This window comes from Kogia breviceps, chromosome 2 (assembly GCF_026419965.1).
Source record: "Kogia breviceps isolate mKogBre1 chromosome 2, mKogBre1 haplotype 1, whole genome shotgun sequence".
NCBI lineage: Eukaryota > Metazoa > Chordata > Mammalia > Artiodactyla > Physeteridae > Kogia > Kogia breviceps.
In genome coordinates this window covers 70286241-70298856 of record NC_081311.1, presented here as the reverse complement: position 1 = coordinate 70298856, position 12616 = coordinate 70286241, and the positions used below count along the sequence as shown (strand labels likewise).

At 33.4% G+C, this 12616-nt stretch overlaps 1 protein-coding gene across 9 annotated transcripts in view; it reads right to left on the bottom strand.

Annotated features, from left to right (window-relative positions):
- The window catches only part of JMJD1C (jumonji domain containing 1C), a 315663-nt gene that overhangs the window by 168357 nt on the left and 134690 nt on the right, over positions 1–12616 (bottom strand). For all 9 annotated transcript variants that reach the window (XR_010838961.1, XM_059055378.2, XM_067025528.1 and 6 more), the window contains one exon: positions 11450–11614. Coding sequence is in view for 6 of the 9 variants with exons in the window: in XM_067025530.1 (XP_066881631.1) it covers positions 11450–11614 (165 nt within the window). In the remaining 3 variants the exon portion in view is untranslated. The remainder of the gene's footprint in view (positions 1–11449; positions 11615–12616) is intronic.

Sequence of the window (12616 nt, the reverse complement as noted above, 5' to 3'; positions counted from 1 at the left end):
ACTGAACGAATGAAATTACCATGTGACATATATATAATGCTGCTGCACTTTAAGTTACTTGTAACCATTTATAAATTTTAAAAGTATTTATACAGTGAAAGAGAAGCTACTTTTGTAAAGAGGCAAGCATTTAAAACTCAACACCAAAGCAGAGTTCTTCCCCACAAGAACTGAAAATAATTTCTCAAATGAGAACATATGGTAGACAGGCAACCATATTTCTGGACAAGAAGAAAATGGAACCAACAATATCTACCTTTATTTTATGTGGCTAGCTGCTTTTGGCTGCTATGAATTATAACAGCAACAAAATAAAAATCCCTAGCAATTCCAAGCATAACAAAAAAGACAGAGATATGGGAAATAGTTATAATAGCAAGGTCAAGTAATCAAGAAAAAGATTCCAAAATAATTTTAGGATATAAAGATTTTTAATAAATTATATCCAAAAAATAATTCACTGTGACCTATGATGGGGCTCTGAGCCATACATTATCACCTGTGACCTCCAAAGGAAATGATAACTAAAGATATTAGTCTGACAGTCTGGGAGGGGCTAGAGACTAAAAGTCAGCCATGTGAATAGTTTGTGATCAAGCCCCAATAAAAACAATCAAAACCAAAGGCTTGACTTAGCTTTTCCTGTTTGACAATAATCTATGCATACTGTCATACATTGTGGCCAGGAAGAGATAACACTGTCCATGACTCCACAAAAAGAAGATGATCAGGAGAGCTCCACGTCTAGACTCCTATGGGAGTCTGTACCTTTGACTGATTTCAATTTGTATCTTTTCTCTGTAACAAACTATAGGCTTGAGCATAACAGTTTCCAGTGAGTTCTGTGAGTCCCTCCAGCTAATTAATTGAACCTGAGGGTGGTTTTCAAAAGCCTTGAACTTGCAATGGTGTCAGAAGGGCTATTTTGTGGAGACTGTTTGCTCAAATTGTACAACTGGCTGAGCTTAGTGAGTTAGTGTCAGAAGTGGGATTTGTGCAACAAATGCTAACCACCTCAAATATGTAGTTTGGGAAAAGAATGAGAGGATGGTGGAGGACAAACCTTTTGACTCCCGGGTGGCCCTGTGGCCACCCATGGCATGGAACTGTAGCTGTACAATGATCAGTTAGCAGAGGTGGAAGTTACCAGTAAAATTTAGAAATGATGGATCCAACTCGCAGAGATCTGGCTCACTGGATACATAAATAAATGTAAAATTTTTTAAATGAGCTAACTGTATAATCTCTTGATTCTTGTTATCTGTAACAGTTAAAAAGAAAGTCAGGGAGATATTGGGGCAGATCCTGACACCTGGCCAAGCTTAGGAAGAAAAAGATTTACTAACTAGAATAAGGAGATTAGAGGGAGGTCTCTTCCAGGAGGAAGGCAAGGGATGGCAATCAGCCTATGAAAATAATGAGGTTTTAGTGAAATGGGTCAGGCAGACTCAACAAATAATGCTAGGCACCAGCACTGGGAAAGGACTTGTACTCTGACCCAAAAGGTCTTATTGACAGGTTGAAGTCAAAATAGCCTTGGGAAAATGGCCCTCCATCTTAGCTGCTAAGGCTCAGTAAAGACAGGGTGATTGACTTTGTTCTAAACTGACTTAGAATCCAGAAAAAAATGAGAAAGGGCCAATCGTTAACTAAACCTGTCCATAATAATATCTGATATATGGGCAAGATTCAATTCTGTTAGAAGCATAGCAAATTCCTCTGCAATACTGACTGATCGTTCTTTAGTGAAACTGAACTGTCTTATGACCGTACTACGATATGACATAACACTGTCACTGTAAGATTCAATTACCTTATGTAAGTCTTATAATAATATTGAAAATTAAATGTATCAGAAAATTGAACCTTCTCAGAATGTAATACTGATAGAAAAAGAATGGTCTGGGGAATAACTAGATTTAGCTAACCATCAGCTAATTTCTATACTAAATAGTTCTGTACAAGTTTATAATAAGGTACAAATAGTGGTAGATCATGAGGGGAAATAAATAATAAATTACTACAAGAATATGAAAACGTATGTAATAGCTTTACAAATCAGATTTGCAGTTTCTTTAAATCTATCCCTACTCCACACTGGCACTTCCAAATGTAGGGTATGTTCATACTATAACGATTACTGTGACTGTCATATAAATGCAAATGTCTAGACAAATATGACTGTTTTGCCAGACAGAATAGGCTAAAGGCTATGGGGGTGGCCTGTCCAGTGAAGAAGCAACCCTACCTACCCAAAGAGAGGTCTGGCCTGGATTTCAGCTACTGGGAGGTGATCTTTAGGCGCCTGTGGTAAGTGTCTTTGTTTGCTTCAGGGCTTTGGCCACTGGACTGTCCAACAATTAATTTATGATGAGGACTCTGGATACTTCAATATCAGTTTCAACTTCCAGAGTAAGTGATAACTAAAGGTATTAGTCTGATCTCCAGAAAGAAATAGAGACTAAAGCTCTGATATGCAGACAGTATGTGCTTAAGCTCCAATGAAAACTATGGACAGCAAAGGCTCGAGGGAGCTTCTCTGGTTGGCAATACTCTGCAATTGTCACACTTTGTGGCCAGAAGGAGATAACGCTATCTATGAATTTCATGGTCCACGTGTAGACCCTCCTGTACTTTGTGCCCTAGACATCACTTCCCTTGGTTGATTTTAATTTGCATCCTGGCTCTGCAGTAAATCACAGGCACAAGTGTCCCAGTTTTCAGTGAGCTTTATGAGTCCTTGTAGTGAATTATCAAAGTGAAGAATAGGTCTGACCCTCAAACTTGTAAGAGAAGCAGTCTTGTGGGGATTACACCTAAAAACTGTACATTGGTTAAACTCGTTGCTGTGCTATACAAAAGGTTATTTTAAATTTAATTTTTAATTGAAGTAGAGTTGATTTACAATGTTGTGCCAATCTCTGCTGTGCAGCAAACTGACTCAGTTATATACATATAGACATTCTTTTTTCTTTTTAATATTCTTTTCCATTATGGTTTATCACAGGATATTGAATATAAGTCCCTGTTATACAGTAGGGCCTTAGTGTTCTGAGGTTTTTATTTATATATTTTGTTGCTTAACCTTTACAACTCTACATGGTAGGTACTACTATTATGAAGACAGTGAGACATAGGGAGAATAAATGATTTAATTTCATCCAGATATTAAAAGTAAAGGGCAGAGTAGAGATTTGAACCAGGAAATCCAACATCAAGGCTTATATTCTTAATATATTAAATTGCCTTCCTAGATGACTGCTAGGCTTCTGTTGTCTTTTTCAGCAATTACATTCTCTGAATCTATGACTAGAAGATCTCTAAGGTCATATCATGCCATGTAAATCTATGAGTAAACAGTAATTCAGACTGAATTAAAAACAAATCTTAAATAATCTTTATTATATTTTACTCTGTCATTGTTTCAATTGTCATTTTTATCAGAAAGTCTTAATTCTTTGTACTATTAAGAATAGATATTAAAAATGCTGTATTAACATAAAAAGCATATGTCAAGGTATACCAACAGTAGCCTAAAACAAACTACTAAACTAATTCATTTGAAGAAAACTATTTCCAAAATAAAAACTGCAAAACAAACTAATTACATTAGAATTACCAATATCTTGGGAAATAATAGTTGTTTTTATTGAAAAGACATTATAATCAGACATATGCCTTCCATCTAAAAGAATAATTTTAATTACTTTATAATACTTTCTAAGTACAAAATTTTAATACCACTATAATCAAGATTTTTTTTTACTTAAATTTTATTTGTCCATGTTTCTCTAAAGTATTCATAATTATAATTTTTAAAGCTGCATAATCTCTCAGAAAATTAATTCAACACCATTCACAAATTTTCAGACATCAAAGTTGTTTCTTTTTTCTTCTTTAGCAGGACTTAATGAACAACTTCTTGCATGTAACATTATACCTTTAATTTTTCTATCTGCAGGACTATCTGGCTCATATTAGGTATCTGATAAACATTGGCTGAACTGACTATAATTTTTACTTTTTAAAGAATTATTTTATAAGGATAATTTCCTAAGAGTAGAATTAATGAATCAAAGAGTAGAAACTTCTTTATGGTCCTTACAAAATAATACTTTCCGCCCAAAAAATGTCATTTTATGACCCACAAGAAATGAAAGACATGCTCATTCACTGGAATCCCTTCCAGTATTAGACTTTGTCATTTAAAAAATTTAATACTTTACTATATATAATTTGATCTCTTAAAGTGCTTTACCTTCCTGAGAAATAATAATCCCAAAGGTTTATTATCTTTACTACCATTTCATTATTTATTGAAGTACAAAGAACTATAAAACTTAAATTCTAATTCTGAAAACTCAACTATAGATATGTAAAAACTCTCTAAATGAATTTATGTGAAAGCTCATTTCATATCTGGAATGTGGCATATCTTCACATTTCAGTAAAATTTGGTTGAAGTCATAATCTACCCAAGTTTGGCAATTTAAGAGACATAAATATAAGTTTGTCCCAAAGAGAGGAGAATTCTGTTCTACTTTGAGAGGGTTTCTTTCAGAACAGAGAGCAACCGAAAAGTATTTTCACTAGGCAAAAAGCCTAAAGGAAATATATTGATGAAGGTTCACATGCTTATGATCTGATCGCAATTTCTGGTCAAACCACAATAACTAATCTAGCAAAGAAAAAGTTGCATTGAGAAGAAGGAGAAGTCAAAGCTTCCTAAAACTCATTCTAGAAATTCAGATAAATTACTGTAGATTGGCATATTTAGTAGACAGTGAAGATATAAGTTCATTTTCCCCCATGACAACTTAAGGAATCACATTTGTATTTGATTAGAAAGAGGGCATCTATTACAAACATTTTTATTGTTTGTTTTTGACTACTTGCCATGTAAAATTGGTACTTAACAAACACAATTTTACCACAACTGGCTGATGATGCTCTCTTGTCCTTTGATCTTAGCATAAAGTAATAGCCAGGAAACTTGCTATAACTCCCAGTGGGGTTGTTTTTCACTAGCTGGGATAGAGTAAATCTATCACTTTAAAATAAGCATTTCCTCACTGTCTAAGATGGGTAAGGCACTGTGCTAGAGTCCTAGGGTGATACAGAGATGACTAAGACATGATCCTGTCCTCAAAGAACTTACAATCTAGTGGAGAAAGACAGACATGTAAACAAATAGGTATAATACAAAGCAGAATGTACTAGTCGTTAAAATAAAGGTACAAAAACAATGTTCTACAGGAGCACAGATGGTAAAATTAATTCTGGATGGGGTGATCTGGAAGGCTGGGCCAGCAGAAAAGTAGTAGAAAACTCAGCCCCTTAGAAAATGCAGCAGTGTTACAGCCCAGCTGGGTTAGGGTCAAAGCCCCACTCCCCACAGAAGTTTTTCCTAAAGGAGATGGAGCCAGGGCCCTAACCCAGTTAGGTAGGTGATTCGTTGATTTCAGTTATGAATGCAACACTTTCTTTCCCTGGTGCAGATAAATGTGATTTCATGAGTATTTTGCTTCATTAAAAAAATAAAATTTAACAACATATTAAGTAACTTACATAAAAATGTAAGTTACCTTGGCCTCCATCATCAAAATGGCCTCAGGTGGTACCATGATCCTACAGGACCAAGCCAAAAAAAAAAAAAAAAAAAAAAAAGACATCACTTCAGCATGTTACATATGTGGTGCTCCAATACATGTTCTGCTATTGATATCCTGGGAAGAAAGATGAGACAATTCCAGAGAAGTAACCTGGGTATTATACTATCCCACATTTTATTGAAGTTTTATTTATTTAAAAACTTTTAAAGTAAACTTTAGAATAGGTTAATGAGATAAAAGGATTTTTTTTTTTTTTGTCCTGTCATGATTACAAAAACCAGCAGGTATATTGCTGGTTTCCACTGATTTCTTAGAATAAGAAGGAGACTAGATAATATAACCAACATGTAATATTTAACAGGTACCACACGAGGTGTGAAACAACTGGAAAGAAGATAATACAAACATATGTTTAAGTACAAAGGAACAGGAAAGCAACTATCAGGTGCACAGAATTACAAACATTTACTTCTCTACAAAAATCTATAGAGAATTAAAAACAAGACTAACTTTCAAGTGTGTTTCAGCCTATTACTACCTAATATGTATCCCTAAAGTAACTCAAATTTGTATGTATAGTATTTCATTATGCTATATGACTTTAAAAATTCTGAGTTTCATAACTGCTACTTGTAGATTTCCTTAAATAAGCCTCATTTTAGTGAACAGAAAAACAACAGACTCTTAGTCACATGTATTATACATAAATGAATGTTTGCAAAGTCTTATGAAAGTTAAAATGATTATTTTCTAGAGTATACCATGCATTCTGATTTCAACTGTTTGTTCTATTAATTTTTACAACCCCCTGAAACAAAGAAAGAAAGGAAACAGGAAGAAAGGAAGACACTTCCTGACTATCTGAATTAAGGAAGATATCACATTAGATAGACTTTCTTTAAATATAAACATACAATTCAAAAAGACTTTCTCTCATAAAACTAGCTGAGCAAACCATGAAACAGATAGGACAAAGAGTTACAGTATCTGTAATAATATTTTTAAAGTTCATAATATTAGAAAAACACAAAGCCCTAGTAAGTAATTGAAAAAACAGTTCACAAAAATACAAGTTCCTAATAAATATGAGAAAGTACTCATCCCATTAAAGAAATGCAAATTAAAACAATAAAATAGTATTTTAAAATATCAAATTAGCAGATATAAAAATAATAACATTCAATTCTGCACTTTTTTTTTTTTTTTTTTTTTTTTGCGGTACGCGGGCCTCTCACTGTTGTGGCCCCTCCCGTTGCGGAGCACAGGCTCCGGACGCGCAGGCCTAGAGGCCATGGCTCATGGGCCTAGTTGCTCCGTGGCATGTGGGATCTTCCCAGACCAGGGCACGAACCCGTGTCTCCTGCATCGGCAGGCGGATTCTCAACCACTGCGCCACCAGGGAAGCCCTCTGCACTTCTTAAAACTTCTTAAACTGTAAAAATCCTCCTTTTCCAATGTTTGTTTGGGTTTTACAAGATGTTCTAAAAATAAGTAATCAATGCTTACAGGTGGGGGGGCAGTTGGGGGGTTAGGGTCAGGGTGAGATGAAAACACTCATACACTGGGGACAATAGTAGTAAGTACAACTTTCAAATAATTTGTGGAGAGTATTAGGATATTTTTAGATTTTTCTTGTTTTCAAGTTCATACCCTTGTGATTCTACTACTGTGAATCTAAATTTTAAAAATAGATTCACACAAAGATTTACATATTTATAATAATGATATTTATTACAGCTATTTATAATCACAAAAAATTAAAAACTACAATACCAAACATGAGGGAAACGGATCATTATAGGATCAAATATGCAGCCTTTAAAAATTGAGGACAAATGTATAGGATAAAACATTAAGTAAAAAAGACCCAGGACCTACAATTTTAATGCAGCTTCAGCTAAAACTACAATTAAAAGAAAGCACAGATTTTTGTATCCTGCTGCTTTTCTGAATTCCCTTATTAGCTTTAGTGTGTGTGTGTGTGTGTGTGTGACCACACAAGGTCATACCATCAGCAAACAAATAATTTTACTACTTCTTTTTCAATTTAGATGCCTTTTTTTCCCCTTGTCTAAGTGTCATCCTTCTCTTCTGGAAAAGCTTCCAGTTCTTTCACAATTGAGTAGGATGTTAGCTAAGCAGAAGGATATAAAATCAGCACATGGAAGTCAACTGCATTTCTATACTATAATAATGAACAATCTGAAAATAAAATTAACAAAACAATTCCATATACAACAGCATAGAAAAGAATTAGTTACCTAGGAATTAACCACAGAGGTGAAACACTGGTACACTGGAAACTATAAAACACTGCTAACAAAATTTAAAAGAGACATAAATAAATGGAAAGATATGTGTTCATGGACTGGAAGGCTTACTATTATTAAGAGATCAATACTATCCAAAGTGATCTATACATTCAATGCAATTCCTACAAAAATCCCCATGTTTCTTGCAGAAATAGAAAGATCCATCCTGAAACTCATATAGAATCTCAAAGGACACCAAACAGCCAAAATTATCTTGAAAATAAAAAAAGTTGAGGGACTTATACTTCCTGATTTCAAAACTTCCTACAAAGCTTCAAAAATCAAAACAGTGTGGTACTGGCATAAAGAGAGACATAGAGACCAACGGAACAGAATAAAGAGCCCAGAAATAAAATCTTACATATATGGTAAAAGAAGTTTTGACAATAGTGTCAAGAACATTCAGTGGAGAAAGAACAGTCTTTTTAACAAATGGTGCTGGGAAACTGGGTATTCACATACAGAGGAATGGAATTGAGCATTATATAATGCCCTATACAAAAATTAACTCAAGATGGATCAACAGCATACACATAATGCCTAAAACAATCAAACTCTCAGAAGAACACATATGACAAAAACTTCAAGACACTGGATTTGGCAGTGATTTCTTGGATATGACACCAAAGGCAAAGATAATAAAAGAAAAAATAGACAAATTTAACTTACTGAAAAATTTAAAATTTTGTGCATGGAAAGACATTATCACCAAAGTAAAAAGACAACCCACAGAATGATAGAAAATGTTTTGCAGATCAAATCTGATAAGGGATTAATATGCAGAATACTACAGAGAACTCCTAAAACTCAACATAAAAACAAACAACCCAATTCAAAAATGGTCAAAGAATTTGAAGAATCATTTTTCCAGAGAAGATATACAAATGGCCAATAAGCACATGAAAAGATGTTCAACATCACTAATCATTGGGGAAATGCAAATCACAACAACAAGGAGATAGCACCTCACATCCATTAGGATGACTATTACCAAAAAACTGAAAAAAAAAAAGCAAGTGTTGGCTAGAATGTAAAATAGTATGGCTGCTCTGACAGTATCTGCAAAAAAATTAAGAGATAGAATTATCATATAATCCAGCAATTACGCTTCTGAATATTTACCCCAAAGAAGTGAAAGCATGGTCTCAAAGAGATATATGTACCCCCAAGAGCACAGCAGTATTCTTCACAATAGCCAAGACGTAGAAGCAACACAAGTGTACACCAACAGACAAATGACTGAACATGATGTGGTACATACAGACAATGGAATATCATTCAGCCTTATAATATAAAGGAAATTCTAACACAGGCTACAACATGGATGAACACTGCAGACCTTGTGCTAAGTGAAATAAGCCAGTCACAAAAAGACAATACTGTATGATTCCACTTATATAGGTACAGAATAGTCAAAATCAAGGAGACAGAAAGTAAAATGGTGGCTGCTAGGGGCTGGGAAAAGGGGGGAAATGGGGAGTTGATGTTTAATTGGTACAGAGTTCATTTTGTAAGATGGAATAATTTCTGGAGATTGTACAACAATGTGAATGTACTTAATGCCACTGAACTTCACACTTAAACATAAGTAAAATGGAAAATTCTATGTTAAGCACATTGCACCACAATTCAAAAAAATTATTTAATTCTGTGCTTGAAAAAAAAAGGCAGAGAAATATATTTTATAAGAAAATATGTCAAAGAATTAAGTTAGATATTCCTTGGAAGCCAAAATAGAATGATTATGATTTTTTAGTTTATACCATTTAGCACTTTCCAAGTTTTTAATAATACGCACTTGATTTTATATTTTAAAAAAGTTGAATTTTAAAAAGAAGTTTGGTGTTTATTCAAGTAGTTTTGTGAGGTTAAAAGATTTTCAACAGAAACAAATTTCTAAAATTATGATAAATTATTAAACAGTATTTCCTAATAGAAATTTTCTTCAAAATCAGTAATTTACAAATATACATTAGGAATTCACCTTGATTTTAACTCTAATAAAGGGCAAAGATTTTTCTAAAGTTCTGTTTATTCTTTAACTATGATACTAAGGCTTACTTTTTGGTATTATTGATATTACTGCTTCCTGCTTTTGAGACTTTTCATACAAAATTCATGTATATGTGATAATTACAGATTTTTTCCAATTTTTGAGTTAAGGTTTAGAGAATCAAAAAGCATGCTAGTCATGGTGTTAAAAAACTTCATATTAACAATCCAACATATTCATTCAACAAATTTTTTTTAAAATCTATCATGGATAAAATTATCTTATTTTCCTAGAGTATTCAAACTACCCTATCAAAACTATAACTCATAAGTATCACCTTTCATCTTTCCATATTATATTTTCTTTTTAAAATGCCATTAATTCATTTCATCATCTCTCTCCTTCCCTCTCTGTCTTTGCTTTTTAACCACTTAACTTCTCAGACTTTTAAAGGGTTAACTAACTAAAAGAGAAAATTTATAAGCACTACAATTATCAGCAAGTAAAACTATCCTTGTAAGTAGTTAATTTATGTTGAAAAAATGTGAAGTACCTACCCTGATAATATATATACCAAATACCTGAAATAATGTTTCAATGGCTTTAACATATTTCTTTGATATTAATGCAAGAAAATTATTTCATTCAAACAAACTGAATAAATATTAAATGCTGAATACCCTGCCAGAAAACAGGGATAACAATGGATAAAGAGATGTGGCTTTTTTCCCACAGAATTAATGAGATTGTTGTTAGTATGTTTCTTTTATAAAACTCTGCAAACTAATTGAGAATTTATTAAAATCTACTATTTTCTTAAATGGAATACCTCCTGATATGAAGTATTTTACTTATTACCTTAACATCCCCAGTTGACCCTTAAACAAAATGGGAGTTATGACCTGACCCTCCGTGCAGTTGAAAATATGTGTATATAATTTTAGTTGGCCTTCCATATCTGCGGTCTCCCACCTGCAGATTCAACCAGCTGTAAACAGTACAGTACAGGGGTATATATTTATTGAAAAAAATCCATGTATAAGTGGACCCCACAGTTCAAACCCATGTTGTTCAAGGGTCAACTGTAATTTCACATTAAATATCTGCTATTATCCACAATGACTCACTCAATTCTGACAAAATTTAACGAACTAAGGAAAATTATATGCTACTGAATGATTTATAAAAAGTACCCTCTTATCGTTAACCTACAAAGTCTAATTCAACACAGTTCTTTCACACTGCATACCAACCAATCAAGTGTCTCTCAGCAGTTGTCAATTCATGTTTCCCCTAGCTGAACAGAATAAACTATTTATGGACTAAATATGCTGAAAGAGTACTAACAAAAAGATACACAGAATTGTTTAACAAAATGAAAGCAGTATTTTGAAATATCTGCCAGATACTTCGGAGCCTCCTCAGCAATATTAACCTATAATCACTAAGATAAATCTAAAATTATATTTAGCTCTTATTCTTTTAAAACAAACAACTGAAAATGCTTAATGAAATAGGAATATAGATCTTACCAATGCAGGCCACTGAATCTGTTTGCTCTTTGATCCCTGAGTCTGGCTAGGGTTGTTCCTTCTGGCCCAGATTAAGTGGTATTCCACCAAGAAGGTTGAAAAATCTTCATAAACTTTAACCCACTCTCGTTTATCCCACTCAAGATGATCAAATTCCACATACACCTATGGAAAAGAAAACATAAACTCCATAAACAATGCAGAGTGTGATATTTTAAAATATAAACCATGAAGTTAAATTAGAAAAGCCATTAACAAATTCAGTATTCAAATTAATATTTCTCTTAAAAATTATTATTTATCTAACATCTCCTTAGCCAAATTATAACCCTTATTTATTGTATGGCAGGAAGATAAACTGTAAGTTTATTAAGAAAAGCAATTTATACAATATTGGTCAGTACAGACCGGCGAATATCTACTAAAGACATACTAAAGAACTATGTTGATACTGATGATTCTAGAAGCAGAAGCCAGGAAATGTTTTCTGAGGACCAAATAGTAAATATTTTAGGCTTTGCAAACCATATGGCCTCTGTCGTAATTAATTTCTGACTTTGTAGTATCAAAGTAACCACATACAATATGTAAACAAATGAGTTTGGCTTTGTTCCAATAAAACTTTAATTACAAAGACAGGAGGCAGTGCAAGGATGGTTCAACATATGAAAAAATCAATCAATGTAATATACCACATTAACAGAATGAAGAAAACTACATGATCATCTTAACTGACAAAGAAAAAGCATCTGACAAACTCAACACCCTGTCATTATAAAAATAGTCAAACTAGGAATAGAAGGAAACTACCTCAACTTAATGAAGATAATAATGAAAAACTCACAGCTAAATCATACTCAATGACGAAAGACTGAAAACTTTTCCACCAAAACAGGAACAAGACACGCGCGCTGTATTTGGAAAACTGAAGCTGACGCTTCCATGCTAAGTCATTCAATCATTCAACTCTTCTTTCCCCACCATCATCCTTTACATTCACAGAGCTGTCCTCCCTATTACATTATGAGTTATGCTGGAGGCCTTCTTGTTCTTTTTTTTTTCACCCATCATTTTGCTCCCTTACACCTGAAGTGTTTCAGTTTCCACTTATTTAAATTCTGTTTGTTCTTCTGGCCTTGTTCAAGTTCTTAGAGGATGTTTATAACC